Consider the following 22,727-nt stretch of genomic DNA (forward strand, 5'->3'; position numbering starts at 1 on the left):
TAGTCTGGGGCCACCTATCCAGGAACTACAAGAGCTCCCCTGTAGGCGCTACATGATCTGAAAACTGTACCCACCGGTCGTCTATATTAGGCGCTACATGTCTGAATGTACCCCATCTACAGAACCACCCTCTCTAGTCGAAGGTAGACGATGATCGAACCCCATCTGACTTGCCCCATGTACGAGGAGATCAAGTCATAGCCCCAAACTCCCCGATGCTCAGCATACAGCATCCAACAGACGTCAGTGACTGTCAGGGCATCAATACGTGCTCTGTAAGGGGCTCCCTTAATCCCGGTCATCTGGGCCTTACCCGTAAGCCATCTACAGGCACGTGGGCTAGCCTCAGCATAACCATCGTCAACAACAGACCTGTGGACTGATGGAAAGTGCTCGTAAATCCAGCACTACAAACACAAAGTCAACATCAGCAATCAAACATGGATTGAATTTTACTTTAATTTAAATTACAAGCAGCAATAGTCACCTGAAGTAGTGAAATGTAACTAGCCATCTGCCGTGTAGGGGCCTGCGACGCCTCGTTAAGCTGATCGTACAAGTGTACCAAAGCGGCCGCTCCCCAAGAGAATGTCCCTGCCTGTGCCAGGTCTCTGAATGCCTGCAGGTGCAACATGGACATGGGTTGCACTCTTGTTAGCGAAAAGAGTGCAACCAACCAAATGAAGTAGGTACGCCTGAGCTGCAGCAACCCACTGCCTGGCCCGGCACCTACTCTGGTACATGTCCCGAAGCCAGGACAACCGAACATGAGGCCCACCTGCCTGACGTGTCTCAGTTGTAGCCTCGTCTGGGGTGACCTCAAGTAGCTCAGTCAACAGCGCCACTGCGTCAGATGTAGCCAGCGGCTCGAATGAATGCAGTGCGCCAGTAATCAGGATGTGCAGGAGCAACGAAACATCGTCTAGAGTGATCGTCACCTCCCCTACTGAGAGGTGGAAGCTGCTCGTCTCCCTATGCCACCTCTCAACAAAGGCGGATATGAGTCCAGGATCAGTGGTGATCACAGAACACCTGATCAATGGATCCAATCCGGTGGCCGCAATCATACCTTTGATCTCAGCAGCCGGTCTCCCAAATTTATCTACTTTCCTACCGTGGGAGACCAACTTGAGATCGGGTCGCTCCTAAATTGAATAACAGTTTATAAATTTGTGTATTTCAAAATAAAAGAAACTACTTTCTAATTACTGGAATAAAATAAGTACGTACCTGTCCACTCCATATGTTGTGTGCCACATGATCAGCAAATCCGATCAAAACAGATGGATCGCGTGGCCCACCAGGGAACCCCTCATCATCAGCAGTTGTCCCATCACTAGCCACTCGATCAGACTCAGCACCATCGGCGGCTCCTGTCCTCTCTGGGCTACCATTAGACGCATCAGGCACATCCTCAGCCAACTGAGGAACATCCTCGACTCTCTGGGTAACCCGTTGCCTACGTGCTGAGGCAGTGGGCCTACGACGGCGAGGAACATCCTCAGCCACATCCTGACTAAGGTCTCTGCCTCTACCTGTGCCTACCACACGACGTAGACCTCGTGTTCTAACCATGATCTGAAATCATGAAGAACATTTACTTTTATTCATCAAATTAAACACTCAAATAATTTGTGTAACAAAGCTTTCGAATCCTAACTAATCCTCATAATTTATCCAAATTCACATAATTTATCCAAATCCACAGATTATATATTTAGTTCAACATAATTTCTCCAAATAATTGACATAAAAATGCATATATAACAAATGCATATATAAATCACACCAAATATAATTTCTAATTAAATAGTCCTAGGTGGTAGTTTCTCACAGCGGTTGCTTGAATACTATATCAATTAGGTTTAATCAGCATTAACTAAGATTCCATATTTCAAAATGTCAATTGCTTAATTAAGATTCCCGCTTTGAAGATTCCAGGTTCCGCCAGCATTAATTAAGATAGAGTATATAGAGAGAGGAATGTGAGGAAAGAAGGGATTCACTGTCCTTATTGAAATGACGTATCAGTGTGTTTAGAACATAGTCATAGGTGGTAATTTCTCACAGCAGTTGGTTGAATATATCAATTAGGTGAATTAGTGTTTAGAACATAGTCATAGGTGGTAATTTCAGAATGAGTAATTATTTCTCTCACTAGCTAGCAATAGCATGTAATCATAGTCTATGGATTACTTTTCTAACTTTTAGCCATACAATTTGCTGACTAATAAGTGGCAATCGGAGCAATTCAGAATACCTAGTCGGAGCAGTCACGATGATAAGTTTGATTGATTGAAGTTTTGGCATTTCTCCTTTCTGAAAACACCATTGTATGTGGGCATAAATTTTCTATAATTCTCGAGTGAACTTTACTTAAGTGGGATGTTGCAACTTTTCATGATTTTGGTGAAATAGTGCTTGGTGGTTCTTTTATGAATTAGTTTTGGATTACATAATTTCATTTATATAATTTAAGAGAATTTTTTTTCCACATATATGGTGTCAAGCAAATATAAGTGATGATTCTTGCACAATCTATGATTGTAGTATATAAAACATGGTTGGAGAGGGTAAATTATTACATTTTTTAAATACTTTTAGTAGGATTGGATTGATGGGGAGTTTGAGCCACTTGTGGTAGCCTGGTAGGTATTAGATTCAGAACTCCATGCTGCCATGTACCAAAGAAAAGGATAATTAGAAGATGTGTTTTTTTGGAGTATCTTTTATACTATTTAAAGCTATTTTATATTCTTACAAGTACAAGCTAGTCAAGTTGGTTGGAATTTATGTTTTTATGTGGTGTGGTGTGCTAGCTAATTTTTATGGATCATGCAAATTTTGTTTTAGACATGTTTTAACATTGGTTGACCCGCGCTCATTGTCTATAAGACACTCGTGCCAACCAATATAGTTGTCATTCTCTTTAAATTTTAAAAGCACACTACCGCTTTCTCTAGTTCTTATTTTTAAAGAATCACTACTCCATCTTAAGCCGGTAACAATAATTCAACTTCGATGATTCATGTTTGATCAACATAACTCAGTGCATGTTTAACTTCACATCCATGATTCATGTTTGATCAAATTTTCATATCAACATGTATCAAAAGCAACTAAAAGTTGTTTCTATGACACTGCCCACAACTTAGCTTCATTAATCATCCAACTCAAATCACACCAAATTGTATCAAATCACACATATAGATGCATATATAAATCACACCAAATATAATATCAATTTACACATACAAATGCATATATAAATAACACAAACTAAATAATAATATGAACAAAACATGGTTCTAGAATAATTTTAAAAAAAATCCAAAATTCTATAAAACAGGTACTCGCGGAAGAAGGTTCTTCCGCAGGAACGAAAAACACTCCCACGGTGGACCTTTCTTCCGCGGACTCCAGCGAAAGATGGCAGATATGGCTCTTCCGCGAGAGTCCGCGGAAGAACCATCTTCCGCGAGAAGCTAATGGAACGTCTTTGACACACACGGAAGAAGCTTCTTCCGCGGGTATCTAGTCTGTGACATTTCCTTCTCGCGGAAGATGGTTCTTTCGCGGGATCCCACGGAAGTTCCATTTCTGCCATCTTCCGCTGGAGTCCGTGGAAGAAACGATCTTCCGCCCGACCTCCAACGGCACCCAGACACGCGCGGAAGAAACGAACCTTCCGCGGAAGAAAGCTCGTCTTCAACCTCGCGCAACCAAAACCATGAAAAAGCAAACCAGACCAAACATGTCTTCTACCCTATGGCCATCAAAAGCGATTAAAGGAGAAAAATGAGGTTAGAACACTAACCTATAGGGCGTAACACGAATGCTTCAAAGCTTCAAATGCCGGCAATGGAGGACGACGCGCGCGGAGAAGAAGACCTGGACGCGGGGAGAAGACTGTTGGATGCGTGGAGCTCTAGTCGTGGAAGAAGAAGAACTCGAAGGTGAAGAACCTTTGGGTCGCGGAAGAAGAAGAAGAAATCGAAGGAGGAAGAAGAAGCTTTGCCTCACGGAAGAAATTTTCAAACAGAAAGCTTTTTCATTAAAAAATTTTAATTTATTAATTTTATTATAAGGGCCAATTGTGTAACTTCACATAATTGCTGGGTGCACCTAGCAACAGCCCTTCTGTAATCGTAATTGTCTAATTGGTAAGTGGTCCATTTTGGTTGTGCCTTTTTTTTCGAAAAAAAGAAACAGTTTTTTTTTTTTGTTTTGCATCACTTCTTCTCCCTTCAAAATTCAATGAGAGGTGGTCCAAAATAAACATCCATATATTGTTGACACGTAATTTAAATAGCTGTGAAGAGAAAGAGAAAAACATGGGACATGACATACCGCTCACACAAAAAAAATACAAATGACTTTTTATAATTTTTCTTATAATTTTTATATTTTTTAGAGCGCGGAATGACCATGTGTATGCACGAATTTTACTATCATAATATTTATAAACTATGACCTCAACTCCACACGTTTTACTTTGTCCATTACTATTGTACCACTCACTACTACTCGTTTATGCTTTTTTTAGGGTGCATAAGTCCCATGTTATTTTATTGTTAATTTTTCTTTTATTTATACTCTTTTTTCAGTAAAGGAACACACTCTCAATGCAATAGTTTGTTTGTTTTAGCATTTTTGCTATACATTTTAGTAGCAGGGATTAGTTTTTTTTAGTCTTAAATATATTTTTTAAAATTTGATAATTATTTTTTAATTCCTTCAAAAAATATATTTTTTAATAATTTTCTTTTATTAGTCCTTCAAATTTTTGAAAAGTTATTTTGAGTTTCATTTATTCTTTGTATTAATGGTATCAAAATTTATTTGAAACGATTTCTCATAAATTTTTTCCAATATAATTTATAAAATAATTATTATAAAAATTAATAAATTTATCATATATGAATGGAGAGGATCCAACTTCTTTTATTCACCAAAAAATAGTTTGAAAATAATACAAATGAATTTTTATATTTTTTCTTACAATTTTTATATTGTTTTGGCATATTTTACTTTTTAATCTAAGTACAATTTTAGTAATAAAAAAAATTAACGAAGCGACATGTGTGTATACATGGGTAATGATTAGTAGAACCTAAAATCAAAGCAAAATTCTGTGAAGAACTAAATAAAAACTATTTTAAAGGGATCATAAGATTATTTAAACTAAAATAAGTTTTAATGAAAGAATTAGTAGAATTGATAAAATGACATAAGATATTCTAAAGAAAGTTTTTAAAAAAATGTTGCAAAATTCAAATGCAAACAAGTCAATTCGTAGACTATGATGGTTAGAAAATTTTGTGGATGTCTCGAAAGCCCCTTTCAGTTTAATTAATTTCAAACAACCAAACTTTACTACGTTTTAGTTGTTTCATATAGTTTTTTAAGAAAACATTTTCTGTCAATAAAATAATTCACCTTCTACTGAAAAATGAAAAAATTACATATAATACTAACTAAGCAATAGTGAAAAAATTATGAAACTTTTTTGCTATTATAGATTTAGATAATGCAATAGTGAAAATTCGTGTAAAAATTTAGCAATACATATTTTTTCAGCTGAGTTTATCAGTATGTGATTAAATAGTAGCAAAAAAAAATTACTTACGCAAAATTAAAAAGAATCCTTTTTTATTTGCTATTATAGATTTAGATAATGCAATAGAAATATTTTTTTTTTCAACTGAGTTTATCAGTATATGATTTAGATAATGCAATGGTGAAATCTTTTTTTATGTTATCTGTTTCATTTAGTACCGTTGACAACAATACTTAATAGAATAGACAACACAAAAACAACTGCTGTTGTAGAGGATAGATTGATTATTCACCTTTTTTATATATTTAAATTATTCACCCTTTTATGCTTGATGTGTCCATCTTTGATGTATCCTTTCCTTTTCTCATTCTTCAAATGTATAGGAACCTCTTTATACTTGAATAAATTGGGGGAATAAAGTCATCACTTAACTTCCCATTCCCACGGTCCCATGGCATGTACATGAGGATGTGGAAGTGAATTATTTGTAGAATTCAACTAAAAAAAGCTTTATCAAAATCAATCAACACTACCTATCCAATTCAATCATTTACCTGCATGATATCCCTATTCAGCTATGTACTGACAAATTTTATGAAAAGGCTCTTTCAAAAGGGAGCAATCTTCAGATCCAGCTAATTCTCTTGCCTCCATTATAATGGGCATTGATTTTTCCTTTCAGATTGCATAAACAGTATCTATAGCTCCAGCAACTTAAAGTGTACTTTCATCACCTGCATCACCATAATTGACATCAACTAAAGTGCTGGTGTTTGGAAAAGAATGCATGCCCGTGAACGAGGGTCTGGAATCAAAAAAATTATTACATCATCCGCAACTGATGGTTCTGATTAATTTTTAGTGATATATAATATAACTATATTTTTTAATTTACACAGAAAAATTAATAATATGTTATATAAAGATTGATCGGTACTACCTAGATCATATTCTATACTTTTTTTTGTCTCATAATAATTGTTACGTAAGAAGAAAAATTAACTTCTTAAATTAATAATTATTATTTTAACTTCTCAATCTAATAATAATTATTTTTTTATTTATATTCTTTATAATATTAATGTTAGACAATAAATTTTATAAATAAATTGATGATAATAAAACTAATTTTGTATAATTATTATTTTTTCTCATCTATTTTTTTGTTATATAGATTAAGTTCCAAAGATTAAGGAAAAGAATAAGTAAGGTCGAACAAGACTTTACTTAATTAGATCTAGTCTATTTAAAAAATTCAAGGTCAGAATCTAACACGTTACTTATCATATCCTTTACTTTTAGGTTTGATCTAACTTATTTAAAAGCTTAATTTGATCTATTAATCTATTTATAAGAATATTTTATATTAAAACTTTTATATAAGTCTAATTTCTCTTTGCATGGGACAATAGATTCATAAATTATTGAAAAAAATTATGTAAACCAAACTATAATCTATAAAAATTAAAAATGGTGTTACTCAAAGCACATGACAAGGGTGGAAATAAGCAAATTAAATTTTATAAGAGTCAACTCTAATTCGTTAATATGATATAAGTTTATTGTGTTAAAGATAACTTAGTTAAAAAACCTATTTTATAATAAATCCATTAAATAAAACATAAATTTATCCCTTAATAAATTTATATATTTGACTTTTTATGTAGGTATACATTCATAATATTTTTAAAATGTAAACAAATATATGATTTTGATACATTATAATAATTTCAATATAATAAGAATAGTAACAAAAAAATTTAATTTATACCTACTTAAATAGGTCGAATTGTTAGGCCTAAAATACTTTTTGAAAGACTTAAAGTTTGATTTTTTTTAATCAAATAACTTTTATAAAAGTCTAGGCTTGATTTATTTATAAAAAAAAAAAAAAAACTCGATTTATCCTAATGTAAGTTAGGTCATAGGTCCTAATAACAATATGTCTTATTCTCATCTCTATTGGAAACTCTTGAAAGTCAAGGTAAGTCTCAAAGTTCAATGAGCATTTATAAAAGTATATGTAAATTATTCACTAACAAAATTCTCACATCATCCATAGAAATTAAACTCATATTCTTGTAAGATATGAATTTATTCCTTATCAATTGGATTAACTTTTGTTGATCTCTCATTTATTTACTATCATTAATTTTTCTTGGTCTTTATAAAAAAAAATTAGCACAACAAATATTATGTTACAAAGGGAGTATTAATTTAGCTTGGAATGATTTGTTCGTTCCATTCTGTTTGGACTTGGAGACACCTTCCGGGAAATTTCTGAAAACGTTAATTTGAAAGCTTTTTGGTACAATTAGTGGCGGGTAGGCACTAGACAGGTCTTTACCTTCATCAACGTGGTTTTATCTGGCACTAACCGTGGAGCGTGGTTAAGCTCTTTCCCTTGTTTGAAATTAACAATAACAATTACCTTTAAAATAAATATATGTTAATCTGCACTACTTATGAGCAATAACTAACAATGCATATTCCCCCACTATAGTGTGGCCTATATCAATTTCTGTAATTATAAAAGTTTCGTTTTTACTTTTGTATAAGAATATAATTTTTGAAGGTCTTTTTGCAGCCTATTGAAGCAGAAGCTATGACTTTTCTTGAGACAATCGGGTGGGTTCTGTTGGACATTTTAATGTAATTGATCTCTTTATTATGTTAAAATAAGAGTGCATGCTTGTTTTAATGTAATAACGAGATGTTCGGTTTAGGCAAATTTTGGAAGTTACATGAAAGTTACTAAAACTTTCATCAACGGTTGGAAGTTACATGGAAGTTACTAAAACTTCCATCAACGGCAGTTTTTAAAAAGAAATAACTTCCATCAACCGCCAAAAACCACCTGTTCTTTGATCATAAATAATCATTCTGGTTCAGAAAGCATAACGGGTGACAAAACATACAAGACCAAAACAAAACTCTTGAATTATAATCTTCTGATTTTATCCGATTGAACAATTTTGGTTGAACCCCGAAATTTGATTCAATCTGAAAGTGTTATACACGACTTCAGATTTATCCAGTATCATCTCATTTTTCAAATTAACCAACAAAAGATTGAATCGAATTTTTCGAGATGACGAACGATAGTTCGAAGATGACAAGCAAGTTTGCGAAGTTGGACAAGTTTGAAGGGCAGGATTTCAGAAGATGGCAGAAGAAGATTCACTTTCTCTTGACAACTCTGAATGTGGTGTATGTGCTGAGTACACCGATGCCGGTGTATATGGAAGACGAAACTCTGGATCAAACAAGGAAGCGTTCGAAATGGAAGAACGAAAATTACATTTGTCGTGGACACATTCTGAACGGTATGTCTGACTCTCTCTTTGATATTTATCAAAATGTTGAGTCTGCTAAGGAATTATGGGACTCTCTTGAATCCAAGTATATGGTAGAAGATGCCTCCAGTAACAAATTCTTAGTTAGTAATTTCTTTAATTACAAAATGATTGATTCAAGGCCTGTTATGGAACAATATAATGAACTGCTGCGGATTTTGGGTCAGTTTACTCAACATGATTTGAAAATGGATGAATCCATTGCAGTTTCATCTATAATTGATAAACTGCCTTCTTCTTGGAAAGACTTCAAGCATACCTTGAAACATAAGAAGGAAGAGTTGACTCTGGTTCAACTCGGTAGTCATTTCATGATTGAGGAGTCACTGAGGGCTCAGGAAATTGACAAAGTCAATGATAAAAACATAGCAGGTTCCTCTTCTGTTAATATGGTAGAGGAAAGTGGAACAGTTAAGCAAAATTACAATGCTAAAGGTAACAAACGAAAATTTCAAGGAAATAAGAACAAAGGTCCAAACAAACAGACAAAATTGTCATGTTGGAAGTGTGGGAAACCTGGTCATTTAAAGAGGGATTGTCGGGTGTTCAAAGGAAAGAACAAGGTTGGTCCAAGTGGGTCTAATGATCCTGAAAAGCAACAAGGTTAGATTGTAGTGAATAATTTTAATTCGAATACGAATTCAAATTATGTATCACTAATATCTGATGCATTCTATGTGCAGGATGATGACGTTGCTTGGTGGTTTGATTCGGGAGCAACAAGCCATGTGTGCAAAGATCGTCGTTGGTTCAAGGAATTTAGACCAATCGATGATGGCTCTATTGTGAAGATGGGCAATGTTGCAACTGAACCAATCCTAGGATTAGGTTGTGTGAATTTAGTTTTTACTTCCGGAAAAAGTTTGTATTTGGATAATGTCTTATTTGTACCTGGTATTCGTAAGAACTTATTGTCTGATATGGTTTTAAATAATTGTGGTTTCAAGCAAGTACTTGAAAGTGACAAGTACATCTTGTCAAGACATGGTTCGTTTGTTGGATTTGGTTATCGTTGTAATGGAATGTTTAAATTAAACATTGATGTTCCTTTTGTTCATGAATCTGTTTGTATGGCCTCATGTAGTTCTATAACTAATATGACAAAATCAGAAATTTGGCATGCTAGATTAGGACATGTTCATTACAAAAGATTAAAAGATATGTCAAAAACAAGTATGATTCCTCTTTTTGATATGAACATTGAAAAATGCAAAACTTGCATGTTGACCAAGATCACTAGGAAACCTTTTAAGGATGTTAAAAGTGAGACTAAAGTCTTAGACCTTATTCATAGTGATTTGTGTGATTTACATGCTACTCCATCATTAGGTCATAAAAAATATCTTGTTACTTTTATTGATGATGCATCAAGGTATTGTTATGTATATTTATTAGATACAAAAGATGAAGCTCTTGATAAATTTAAAATTTATAAGAAAGAGGTATAACTTCATCAAAATGGGCTAATCAAAACTCTTCGTACGGATAGGGGAGGTGAGTATTATGATCCGGTTTATTTTCAATCTACTGGAATAATACATCAAACTACAACTCCCTATACACCACAACAGAATGGTGTAACCGAAAGGAAGAATAGAACCTTGAAAGAAATGGTGAATTCCATGTTATCATATTCGGGTTTAAGTGAAGGATTTTGGGGTGAGGCTATGTTGACAGCCTGTTACTTGTTGAACCGAATTCCTAACAAAAGGAATAAGGTTACCCCATATGAACTTTGGCTAAGGCATATAGTCAAGTGTATAATGGGAAGTCTAGACACTTGGGTGTTAGACACAACATGGTTCGGGAGTTAATCATGCATGGTGTGATATCAGTGGAGTTTGTGAGAACTCAACATAATTTGGCCGATCATTTAACCAAAGGGTTAAGTAGAGATCTCGTGAAAAGGTCGACTGTGGGATTAAGATTAAAGTCCATCTGAAATCTCTTATGTTAAGATACCTAATTCCCATCTAATATGACATTAGGTGCTGAATTCAATGTGGAAAGCTTAACATGTAGAGATTGGAACACATCATCGAAAGTATCCCAAAAGGAATGTGTTCAGTTCTGTAAGTTAAGGAGGTTGAAGTATAACTTCTCAATGGTTCTTTTGAAAAATTGCATTTGCAGGTGCAAGAAAGAAAAGGACTACCTATATAAGCATGAAGTTTAGCCGCTTCAAGAAGCTGGAACTTGGCTTTGATATGCTTATGAAGGATAGGGACACAGGCTAGTAAATTAGTGTCGAGCAAGAGTAATGTTATAAACTATTGTTAATTATGAATAGAAAGGGTTCAATCCTTAGTGACACCCTGATATTCGAATATTTGAAACGTGTAATTTGCTAAGATGAAATTCAATCGTCACGATATTTCATCTATGCAGTAGTTTGTTGTATGTTATGACTTTGGTGATTTGATCGGTAATTACACTAAAATAGGGGAGGTTTGTTAGACATTTTAGTGTAATTGATCTCTTTATTATGTTAAAATAAGAGTGCACGCTTGTTTTAATGTAATAACGAGATGTTCGGTTTAGGCAAATTTTGGAAGTTACATGAAAGTTACTAAAACTTCCATCAACGGTTGGAAGTTACATGAAAGTTACTAAAACTTCCATCAACGGCAGTTTTTAAAAAGAAATAACTTCCATCAACCGCTAATAGGTAATTAATTATGTTGTTCACTCCTTAGCTAAGGAAACAAAATTCTATACTACCAGTTAGCTTTTTCATGACATTCTCAGTTGTATTCAGAATCTCATTATATATGATATGAATCGATTTCTTTCTTTTTAATAAAAAATAGAACAATCATATCACCTCTATAATTTTTTAAAATTTTTTTTTTGCTAAAGATCGAATAGAAAAGACATGTTGGGTATGGCCTAGAGGCAGGGTTGAATATACCTTTCTTTTAGTAGTTTCTTTGAACCCAAATTCGTATCTATAATGCTATTTTTCTTGATTTGTCACAAGACTTCACAAGAGACTAAAGTAGACACATAAGTGATGTCACTTTCATTTGCATATTTGTCTCATTAGTTGTCTACAGTGAATATAAATATACACTATGTTTAAAAAAAAGTGAATATAAAAATACGCAGAAGTGATCTTAAGTAAAGTTAAGTTGTTCTGTAAAAAAAAAAAAAGTTAAATTGATTAAACTTAGGGACTTAAATTGTGAGTAGACGGATATTTGATATCTGATAATGAGTTTATCCCTTTTCCATTTTTTGTTATCCCTTTCTTTCTTCTTATAAGACTTATTATAAGGCTCTTAAGAAAATACTTAGAACAAATGTTATGTTGATAAGGATGTAAGGAACAAGGTTGGAAGAAATGAAAATCACCATGAATACATGAAGAAACAAATAAAGAACATGGAAATGGGGTTACCATGCTTCTCAGAGGAGAGTAGAAAGTACCAAGATAATCATTTCTCTTTTAAGTATTTCACTTTCCTCTTTCTCTATTAGCAGGCACTCACAAAGTCAAATAAAATCGTCTTTTTCTTATTTCATTTTATCAGTAAATTTTGTCCCTAATACTTTAATTTTTTAATGGTATATATAGAAGTAAGAGATGGATTGAATTTCCTGGCTGAAGGACCCAAGGCCTCTCAATGAAAATATTTTTTTTGATAAAGCAATATGTAACTTTACTTGTGACCAAAATGTGAGCAATTATTCATGAGTGTAAATGACTAAATGTTTATACTTCATATTATAAGTGTTGACTTCAGTCATCGCCTGCAGTTTTGGACTAATGCAACAGGCCTAGGCAGGTTATTGTGCGGGTTGGATTTTAGCCCAATCGATAACAAATACATAAGAGTTTTGACTAAGCAAACTACTGGTGTAGGAATGAGATTTCTCTGTAAATAACTTTAGAGAATAATTAAATTTAATTTATAAAAGTTTTGTAACTTAATCTCAACCTTTCATTATTAACATTATGACAGCTTAGAAGTTTTTCCACAGCGCGTACCTCCTAGTTACAAATTCCAACTAATTTATGCATAAAAAAAAGTCTAACTAATTTTGATAGTTTATCAGAATATATATTTTATTATCTCCAATGTAACTATTATTAGTTCTGGTCGAGCATAGTTTATATAAAAATTTATATTTAATGTTATTATTAATTAAAAATATTTTTTATTTTAATAATTTTATTCATTTTTAATGCACGTACAGATTATTGAAATTATAGATGCATTTTAATCTGTGCATATTAATTTTTAATTTGTAAATATTATAAAAAATTAACATGATAATACCAACATATTAAGGAGTGGATATATGGATCAATCCAATCTGTTTAAGGTTCGACCTATAAAATCCGTGTTTTAAATGGAACAAATAAGTTTAGTCCACAAAATAAATGAATGCTTTTCAAGGTTGATATATGGTTCGGAAAAGCTTGCGGATAAATGTGTCAATCCGTGGGCGTAAGTCTACAGGCGTAAATACTAGTTTGAAAAAAATCTTTTTATGATAAAAAATGATATTCTTAAACAAGTGAAAAATGTATAAAATTTGAAGAAGAAGAAAATTGTCTTAATTTTTTAAGCTAAAATATATCAATATTTTCTTTTGGTAATCATGATATTAATTCAAAATATCCGCTGACTTTGTCGATAACTAATTTATGTTGAAGAACCTAACTGGCCACCTTTAATGGAATTCTCTCCTCTCAATTATATTTTTTCACTTTTTCCCGTATTATTTGACCAATGACTTGTTGATAAATATATCAACATTTTAAACATAATAAATTAATAACAATCTAAATTAAATATCAAAATCTTAACATACAAATTAACAATACTTTCACATTGAACTTATGCAAGTTACACAGGTAGTCTTTGAGTCTGCAGATAAAGGTCACTAGATTTATGAACTTAACAAATCAGACTCAAAAACTCAATATAATTATGCGAATTTAAAAAAAAAAGATTGGTTATTCATAAAGTCTATAAATTTAATGGGTCAATCCATGAATTTAGATCTCTATGTCCACCTTAAGTTTAAGTTGTGTGAAGAAAAAAAAATATATTAAAAAAACACGCCGCATTAAAGATAAACAATCAAATTCTCCTAAATAAATTACTCATAAGCTAAACTAATAAATATCTTTACATAATAATAATAATAATAAAGTTAAGATGATAATCTCCTTTATATACTTTTTTTTTCATCATCAGCATTGCAGTTGTCATCCTGACACACTCGAGCAATGCAAAAGGTACAAAAAAAATGGACCAGCTTGAGCTTCAAGTCACAAAAGGATCTGAATAAACTGAGGTTACAGGTTCATGGGAACTTTTTTGACCATGTGTTTTAACGGGTCTTCGTTTCTCGTTCTTTCTCTTTATGAAATAAACAAATAAACTTATCAATTTTATATCCATATAAACAATAGCAATAGTACGTAGTTTTAGCACTGCAGCCTCGATTAACAAAATAGAAAAAAAATAAAAATAAAACGAGGTATCAGTTAATGGTTGAACTTGAAGCACAGCAACAGCATTGCCTTTACAACTGGGTGAGTCAATATATATATATATATATATATATATATATATATATATATATATATATATATATATATATATATATATATATATATATATATATATTGGAAGATGCTAAAGAGATATATAGACTCACTTGGATGATTACAGATGTATTTCTCTTCCTCCTTCCAGGTTTGCCATGTACTCTGCCTGTCCAATGCAATCCCCACATTTACAAAAGTTTATGTCAGGTTAAAGTTTATGTCAAAATGAACAGCATTGATAATTAAAAGTTGTTTGGTTTCAAATGTTTTCTATTTTTTAATTATAAATTCATTTATTTTTGTTTTAATTATATTTCATGTTTAACTATTTAATTGTATAAGAAACGTCACAACATTAAAAATACTACACAATTCTTTAAAAATATGAAATAAAATAGATTTTTATAATTAAAAATATAAAATAACAAAAACAAAACAACATTTTCCCATACAAAAGTAAGCATAATATTAGTGCATGTTATAAGTCAATATTTTCGATCACAGTTCCATAAAAATCCTTTTAGAAAAGTATATGTGAATTTTTGACATAAATAATATAAAAAATTAATTATTCACGCAAAAAGTATAAGTGAAAAATTATTTACGTGGATGATATATTTTATTGATCACGTTAAGAAATTGATTTCCCAAGAATCGATTTCTTTACATGAATAATTATATATATTTTTTTACTTAGTTTAGAAATTGATTTCCCGAAAACAGATTTTATAATGTGGTTTATTTATTTTTTAAACAGATTGAAATAATTTTTTAAAATATCTTTTTTATTATAATTTTATTTCAGAAATTTTATTTTATAATTCATATTCCAATTATTAAATTTATTTATTTTAAAATAATTTACTAAAATGAAACAAAGTTGATTTAAAAGAAAGCATTATTAAAAAACAATTTTAAGATGATACTTCTATTACATAATTTTGATTTTTATAGATTATAGTTTGTTTTACATAGATTTTCTTCAATAATTTATGAGTCTATTGTCCAATATAAAAAAAATTATACTTATATAAAAACTTTAATATAAAATAGATCTTTAAATAGATTAATAAACCAAATTCAATTTTTAAATAGATTAAATCAAACCTAAAAAAATTATATCAAATAATAGACCAAAATCAATCCTTAAATTTTTGCATACTTATTAACATATTTAAATTTTTTACATGTTTTTTTTCTTATCATATCATAAATCATATCAAACTTATATATTTTATTTTATATTGAAATTTTAATTATATTTTGTTTTGGTTAGAAAATTAAATGAGAAAAAGAAGATAAAAAATATAGTAACATGTTGAATTGAACTAAAATATTTAAATTTGAAACAATACAACAAAAATTTTAAAATATAAAGAATATGACATAAATCTAACGTTGTTAGCTTGAGCATACACGGTGGGGGCAATTTTTCTTTGAATGGCTTGGGATGCGACACATGTAACATTGCTTTGGTTGACCTAGTTCTCAGATATCCATTTTGGTGTGGATACAAGAGGAGACAGAACGACCCTTAAAATTTCTTTTCTTGTCTAGGTCGAGGTAGATTATTGGCTCGTGTTACACTGGCCAATACGCTTCATTGCATAATTCTCCAAACAATCATATGTATACTTTGGAGATACTTTCCAACTTATACACATGATGTATGTAGTTCTTGTACTCATGGTGAGCATTCATATAAGCAGCAACAACATGCGAACAATGCATGTGTAATTTCTAGAATTTGCCACAGTCATACCACCTTTCTTCCGGACTGATCGTAAAATCTTCAATGGGTCAAATCTCTCTTGGGTATATTGTCTCCTAGACCAAGAACTGTATGTCGTGTCGATTGAACTCAAGAACAGTGTGAGCCTTTGTCTTTCTTTGTGTGTCTCCGATGGCCTTGTTTAGTACTTGCGTATAAACTTGGCCAGATGCATGCATTGTTGCGGTTTTTTTCCCTCTTTTGTTGAATAATGCATTACACCTTAGATATGTTGATTTTACTAGCGCACCTATTGACAAAATTCTTGAGTTCATGAGTATTGAATTAATTGACTAAGCAAGATTAGTGGTCATGTGCCCCCATTGTCGGCCACCATCCCATGCGAGAGTCTATTTTTCTTGTAGAATCTTGTTGAGCCAATTAATTGCTCGGTCAACATCTGCTTCCTCCCTAAGAATGTTGTCATAGTGATTGAACATAGGCTTTATCCATGCATATGCTGAGTGTTTATATACATAGAATTTCAATATTATGAATAATATAAAATGAAGTGATATTTAATATGAAGAGAAAAAAATTTGACACTCACTCATATTGATAATTATTTTTTTGATGACATTGTTCTTATACTTCCTCATGTAATTTTGTGTAATGTATCAAATGCAGAACACATGCATAGATTTTTGTGTTGTCCACCCACTATCATGTCTTGAGTAGACACTTTTTATTGACTCGTGCCTCTATGAAATGAAACACAAACCATGTTGTGGGGTGACATGAATTTTTAAATTTTGGAGGAAGAAGAACCATGATCCCGCTAATTCACTCCCAACAACATCAAAGGCTATTGGAAGGATTTTATTGTTGTCATCTTGTGCAACTGCCACAAGAAGGGTCCCCTTGTACTTACTGTACAATCATGTTCCATCGACTTGAACCACAGGATTATAATATTGAAACCCATCGATACATGGTCTGAAACTCCAAAAAAGATGATGGAACATCATAAAACCCTTTATTGCTTAACCTCCTTGTGGTGACATTGGCAGTGTTTCCTTCTCCATGACCATACCAGGAAGAAATTATTGCATAGCTTGCAAAAATCTTGGTAAATCATGGTACCATCTTTTCCAGTTGCTGTAGATATTTTCAATAGCCTTTTACTTTGCCAACCATGCTTTGCGGTACGTGGTGGTGTATCCTTTAGTGCTTTTGATGCGTGCTATCAAGGCTGGCACTAAAGTTGATGGATAATTTTCAATCAAGTTATGGATGCTTTTAATGATGAGCAAATACGACAAATTTGAATGATCTTGTGACATTGATGGATTTTAACATGTATGGGGTTCACAGAGCTTTCTTATTTTCCACTGCTTACTTGCAAAGATGCATGATGCCCTACACATCCAAGCATAACTATCATCATCAAAAATGACAATTAGTTTTCTTGGGTTCGATAGTTGTATCTTATAGTTAGCTCCTTTGCTCACACGATACTGTTGTAAAGCATGTTGTACTTCTTGTTTTGTTAGAAAATGCATCCCTTCAAAGAGAGTCCCCATCGGATGTTGGAATTATTCGCAATCTAAGATATAACTGTATTCAGAACCTTGAACATTAGATTCTTCAAAAAATTTCATGTGTGGTGGTATGTTGTATGGTGGTAAAGTTGTTATTGGTGAAACAGACTCAGCTTCTTCCTCGTGGGGTTAATTGTGTAGAACTTTGTCTTCGACCTCACTAAAGGGACCAAATTCATTGTTAGGTAAGTCAGGCTCTGATGTAAACTCAGGCTCATTTGGTTGGGTTAATGAGGTAGGCTCTACTGCAGGGGTACTCAAGTATGGGTGAGGTTGCTTCTCGGTAGCATCAAATGCTTGTGAGTGTAAAAAATTGGTGAAAATGGTGCAAAAAGAAGTTGGGTAAAAGAAGACGTGTTTGGTTCAAATAAATTTTGTTGTGGTTGGGTTAAAATAAAAGTATATTGGGTTGCATCGAATGTGTGTGAATAATGGGACTGAGGATAATATTGTGGTTGATGAGGAAGTGTATGTAGCTTGATGTTTGCATACAATTCACAACATTGAAGAATCTCACTTTGGCGAATAACAAAAATCATACCTTTGACTTCTTTGTCGTCAACAAGTTGCACTGCTTTAAACTTGAGCATTTCACGCCCCACTACTTATGGGTATCGAAATGAAATATCGCATACTCTGTCTAGTGGTTGAAGATGAAGTCTTTCATGGATTTTTCTTTTCAAGTGTGAGGCCTCACTTTGTTTGAAAGAACAATGGGTGGGGGCACTGAAACGTATCCCCTTCATCTGTTTTGATTATTTGACTATTGTAGTGCACTAACCATTTGATAGATGAGGAAGACATGTTGTGTAATAGAGAAAGAAGAAAGAAAGAAATGTGACAGAGGGTATGTGTTTGCAAAGTTGGAAGAAAGTAATAGAGAAATAAAGTATTATGCGGATGTGTTAAACGAAGGTGAATATGAATTCTATATATAAGGGTCAGGATTAAGGGTACCTAGGGTTAAGGTTTAAAGCATTGGATTTCCTGATATGAATAAATGAGGATTTGAAGCATTGGATTCTCTGCCATGAATAAATGAGGATGAAGTTGTGAACCAGTGAGAGAGAGAAAAAGAAGAAAATAAGAAAGATAAGAGAAAAAAAGTTCTCTCTCCTTTTAAGTGTAGTGTCCGGGGTCATAGTTTAGGGTTTGCGATCTAGGGTTAGGGCTAGGGTTTAGGGTTTGAAGCATTGGATTTCCTGACATGAATAAATGAGGATGAAGTTGTGAACATGTGAGTGAAAGAAAAAGAAGAAAGATCAAAGAAAAAAAGTTCTCTCTCCTCTTAAGTGTAGGGTCCGAAGTCAGAGTTAAGGGTTTACGACCTTGGGTTAGGGCTAGTTTTAGAGTGACTTTTAGTGTCTATGAACTAGTTAATATACTAGGGTTAGGGTTTGTGCGACAGACATGTGGACCAAGGTTGAGAATTAGGGCAAAACAAGAAAAAATTACCAAGACTTGAAGATTTAATCCACGAGGGAAACTTTTGACACTTAGATTGTTATTAGTATCAATTTTTTTTGTTAAAATAATATTTCATTCCCATAATTTTCATGTCAATTAAGCCATTAAGACAACTTTTGGGTCTTAATTCAGTCTTCAAACACATTAACGAAGTGGCCAAAAACAATAAAAAAATTACCAATCCTTCAAGATTTCAAGCTATTAAGGCAACTTTCAACATTAAAACACATATGACGACTATAAATCATTAAATAATAAAATAGCAATCAAATAAATTCAGGGATGTTTTCTTCAAAACTCGATTCATGGTTCATTGCTTCATTGAGTTATTCATCCAAACCCTCAAAATTCAAAGAGATGGCAGAAATTGATGGTGTATGTGCACATGTTTGCATGGGTATGTCTGTAGTGGTAATATATAACTTCAGGCATGTGAGCTTGGAGATTTAGTCATTATGTCCTCATCATCCTGCAACATGCATGCCCTGTACTGGCCACAATCACCAACAAATGATACAAGTAATCAAAAAGGTATATCATTGACCACTTTCCCATTTGATAGACTAATCTTATTTCCAATAGCTTGCTTCAAGGCATCAAATGATAATCTATTGTCAAGTTGAACGATCTTTGGTGAACCGCTTACAAACGTTGAACCATGTTTAGTTGTTATGATGGCGCCATCATAATACACAATCGCATTGGTGAAGTCGTGGCTTAGGGTTTAGGGTTGCAGAAAGGTTTCTAATTGAGGTGATGGATCAGACTACCTTAGTGCAAACCATATTTATAATGTTTAATGGTTTATCACATACACTTCAAAAAGAACGGCCAAGATCCCACCGACAAAATGAACAACCTAGATATCACCGATTGGAGCAACGCATGTTGAGCAACCAAGATCCCACCAACAAAATGAATGATCTAGATATCACCATTGGAGCAACACACGTTGAACGATCAAGATCCCACCAAATGAACTGTGTTACTGTTAGATTTTTTTTCTATAAATACAATGCATGTATTGTCATCATATACACTAACTCACAAACTCACTTTCTCTCGTTCTCATATATCCCTTTTTAACTTCTTCTTGACGTTAGTACCAAAGCCTAAACCATGGCATCTATAGCTGCTCCTTTTCTTTGAAAACAACACCTTCATAGATATGGAGAAGTATGTAATACATTTTGTTTAATTGTATGTTAATTATGTTGTGATTCACAAATAAGATGTTGTTATTATTTTGATTTTTGCATGTATTATTTCGAACCAAACAAGTCAGGGAACAAAGTTCACCTGATGTATCTATCCTTGTTAGTAGATCTTGATTGGGTTGTCCAGTTCAGCTAGGGTTTGACATGTTTAGCACATATGTACAAAGAAATGTGTAGGACTATTTATCCCATATCCAAAAAAATTGGAGGATGTACAATGTTGTTATAGTCTTAGACATGGTATCACATGTCTTTCATTCAACCAAGGATCGAGGGTGAGTCGTCATATCCACTTGCAACTAGGTAAACAGAAATTTCTCAGTCAAACAAAGTCCATTTTTGGTAATGTATTTGACTTTAACATATTACATTTCACTAGATGGAGCGGGAGAGTGCTACGATTTTCTGGAATCCCCGCGGTGATAGGCTACAGATCAAGATTTGACAAAATACGTAACGAGGAGGTGGAAACATTTGTTTTTTGTTTTATTTATTCAAAGTTCAATTACATTGTTTTCAAAATTAATAATGCAAATTATTTTTTCAATTCCATTGGATGCCTTACAAAGGTTTTGAGTCATTTCTTCTAGAAAATATATACAAGGATTCCAAAATATGGAGTGCTTATGTAGCTTTCATCTATTTTTCAATGGTAGTATGACATCAAACTGACAGGGTCATGCTCCAATTTGGACTTTGTCAAGACATATCAAATTCACCGCATAATCTAGACAAAGTCCATCATGCTGACACAAATTGGGAAAAGGAACATCAATGGTGGATTGTAATTTGGAAGGAAAAACGCAAATATGTTTTAATCGGTCAACCAATTCTAGGAAAGATTAAATATATGAGTCATTGCATGAATTGGTACCAAGTAAATTCAGAAATTTGTCTAACACGGATTGCAACTTATCCAAATGTTGTTGTCACATCGTGTTCAGCTCCAGACATGGAAACTGAACAACATCCTCCACAAAGTCCACCAATCATTATCAGTATGCATGATTAAGGACTACAACCACATGCTTAATTATATGAATTCATGCCACAACCTCATCATCATTAAGAAGGTTATGGGTACAATCCCTAGTTCTTTAAGGCTAGCAAAGAATACTTTATGAGTAATCTCATAGATATAGATCTTCGAACAATGAAGTCTGCTTATGCGTACATGCAAACTATGCTTATACCTTCGTTTGCATCCCTTCACCAAAGTATTATTAGCAGTTCTTCCACTAATGACTTTGTCCATGAAGAACAACCTGTTGTTCCTGATGAACAACTTAAACCACAAGAATATGGACGAGAACGTCCACAATCCGCAAGAAGTAGGCAACCTCCCAGATGAAGAACTAATGGACATAGACGACATTGATTGTTTGCCCTTGTTAATTATGTCATATTATGTTAATTGTCAATTTCCCTTGTTAATTGAATGAACACTGAATAATGCATTAATTGACTGAACACTACATTTTTCTTATACGAATTGACTGAACATTCATTTCTTCGAGATGATTTGACCCTACATTTCTTTTTCCCAAACATTTGATCTCATATTGATTGTTTCGAGACGATGTGACTGCACAATGTTTTCTATCAGACGATTGGACTAAACACTATTTTTTTCGAATAACGCAAATAAAACATAATTAATTAAGACTCAATGTAAATCATTTATATTATTGATGTGATCTCAACCGGTGCTATGAATTACATGAAAACAATAAAATTCAATCCATGAAGATAACTTTTGGCACTTAGATTGTTATTTGTATTGGCTGTTTTAGTTAAAATAATGTTTCATTTTCGTATTTTTCATGTCAATGAAGTCATTAAGACAACTTTTGGGTCTCGATTCGGTCCTCAAATGCATTAACGAAGTGGCCAAAAACAAAAAAAATTACTATGAATTGAAGATTTCAATCCATGAATGAAGTAATTATTCACCTGTCAGAAATCCTATAGAGCTTCATCCTTTATGTCGAAAAAGGAGTGGTCGAGATAGCACTGATGACAAGCAACAGCCCATAACGCATTAACGTAAATGAGGTTATTGTTTTCCCATCAGGAATCATGCAAAGCTTCATCCTTTGTGCCAGAAAAGGAGTGGTCGAGATAGCACCGATGACAATCAACGACCTATAACACATTGACATAAACGAGGTTATTGTCCACTAGTCAGGAATCTTGCAATTCATCCTTAGTGCCAAAACATGAGTGGCCGAGATAACACTGACAATAAT

At 33.0% G+C, this 22,727-nt stretch overlaps 1 protein-coding gene across 1 annotated transcript; it reads right to left on the reverse strand.

Moving 5' to 3' along the window:
* Positions 1 to 542: 542 nt before the first annotated feature.
* Positions 543 to 1,575, reverse strand: LOC114397005 (protein MAIN-LIKE 2-like). The gene is made up of 2 exons (XM_028359149.1): positions 1,231 to 1,575; positions 543 to 1,145 (listed from the first exon to the last, which is right to left on the reverse strand). The coding sequence occupies exons 1-2, from the start codon at positions 1,573 to 1,575 to the stop codon at positions 543 to 545; spliced, it is 948 nt and encodes a 315-aa protein (XP_028214950.1).
* Positions 1,576 to 22,727: the final 21,152 nt, after the last annotated feature.

The sequence above is a fragment of the Glycine soja genome, chromosome 18, assembly GCF_004193775.1.
Source record: "Glycine soja cultivar W05 chromosome 18, ASM419377v2, whole genome shotgun sequence".
NCBI classification, from domain to species: Eukaryota; Viridiplantae; Streptophyta; class Magnoliopsida; order Fabales; family Fabaceae; genus Glycine; species Glycine soja.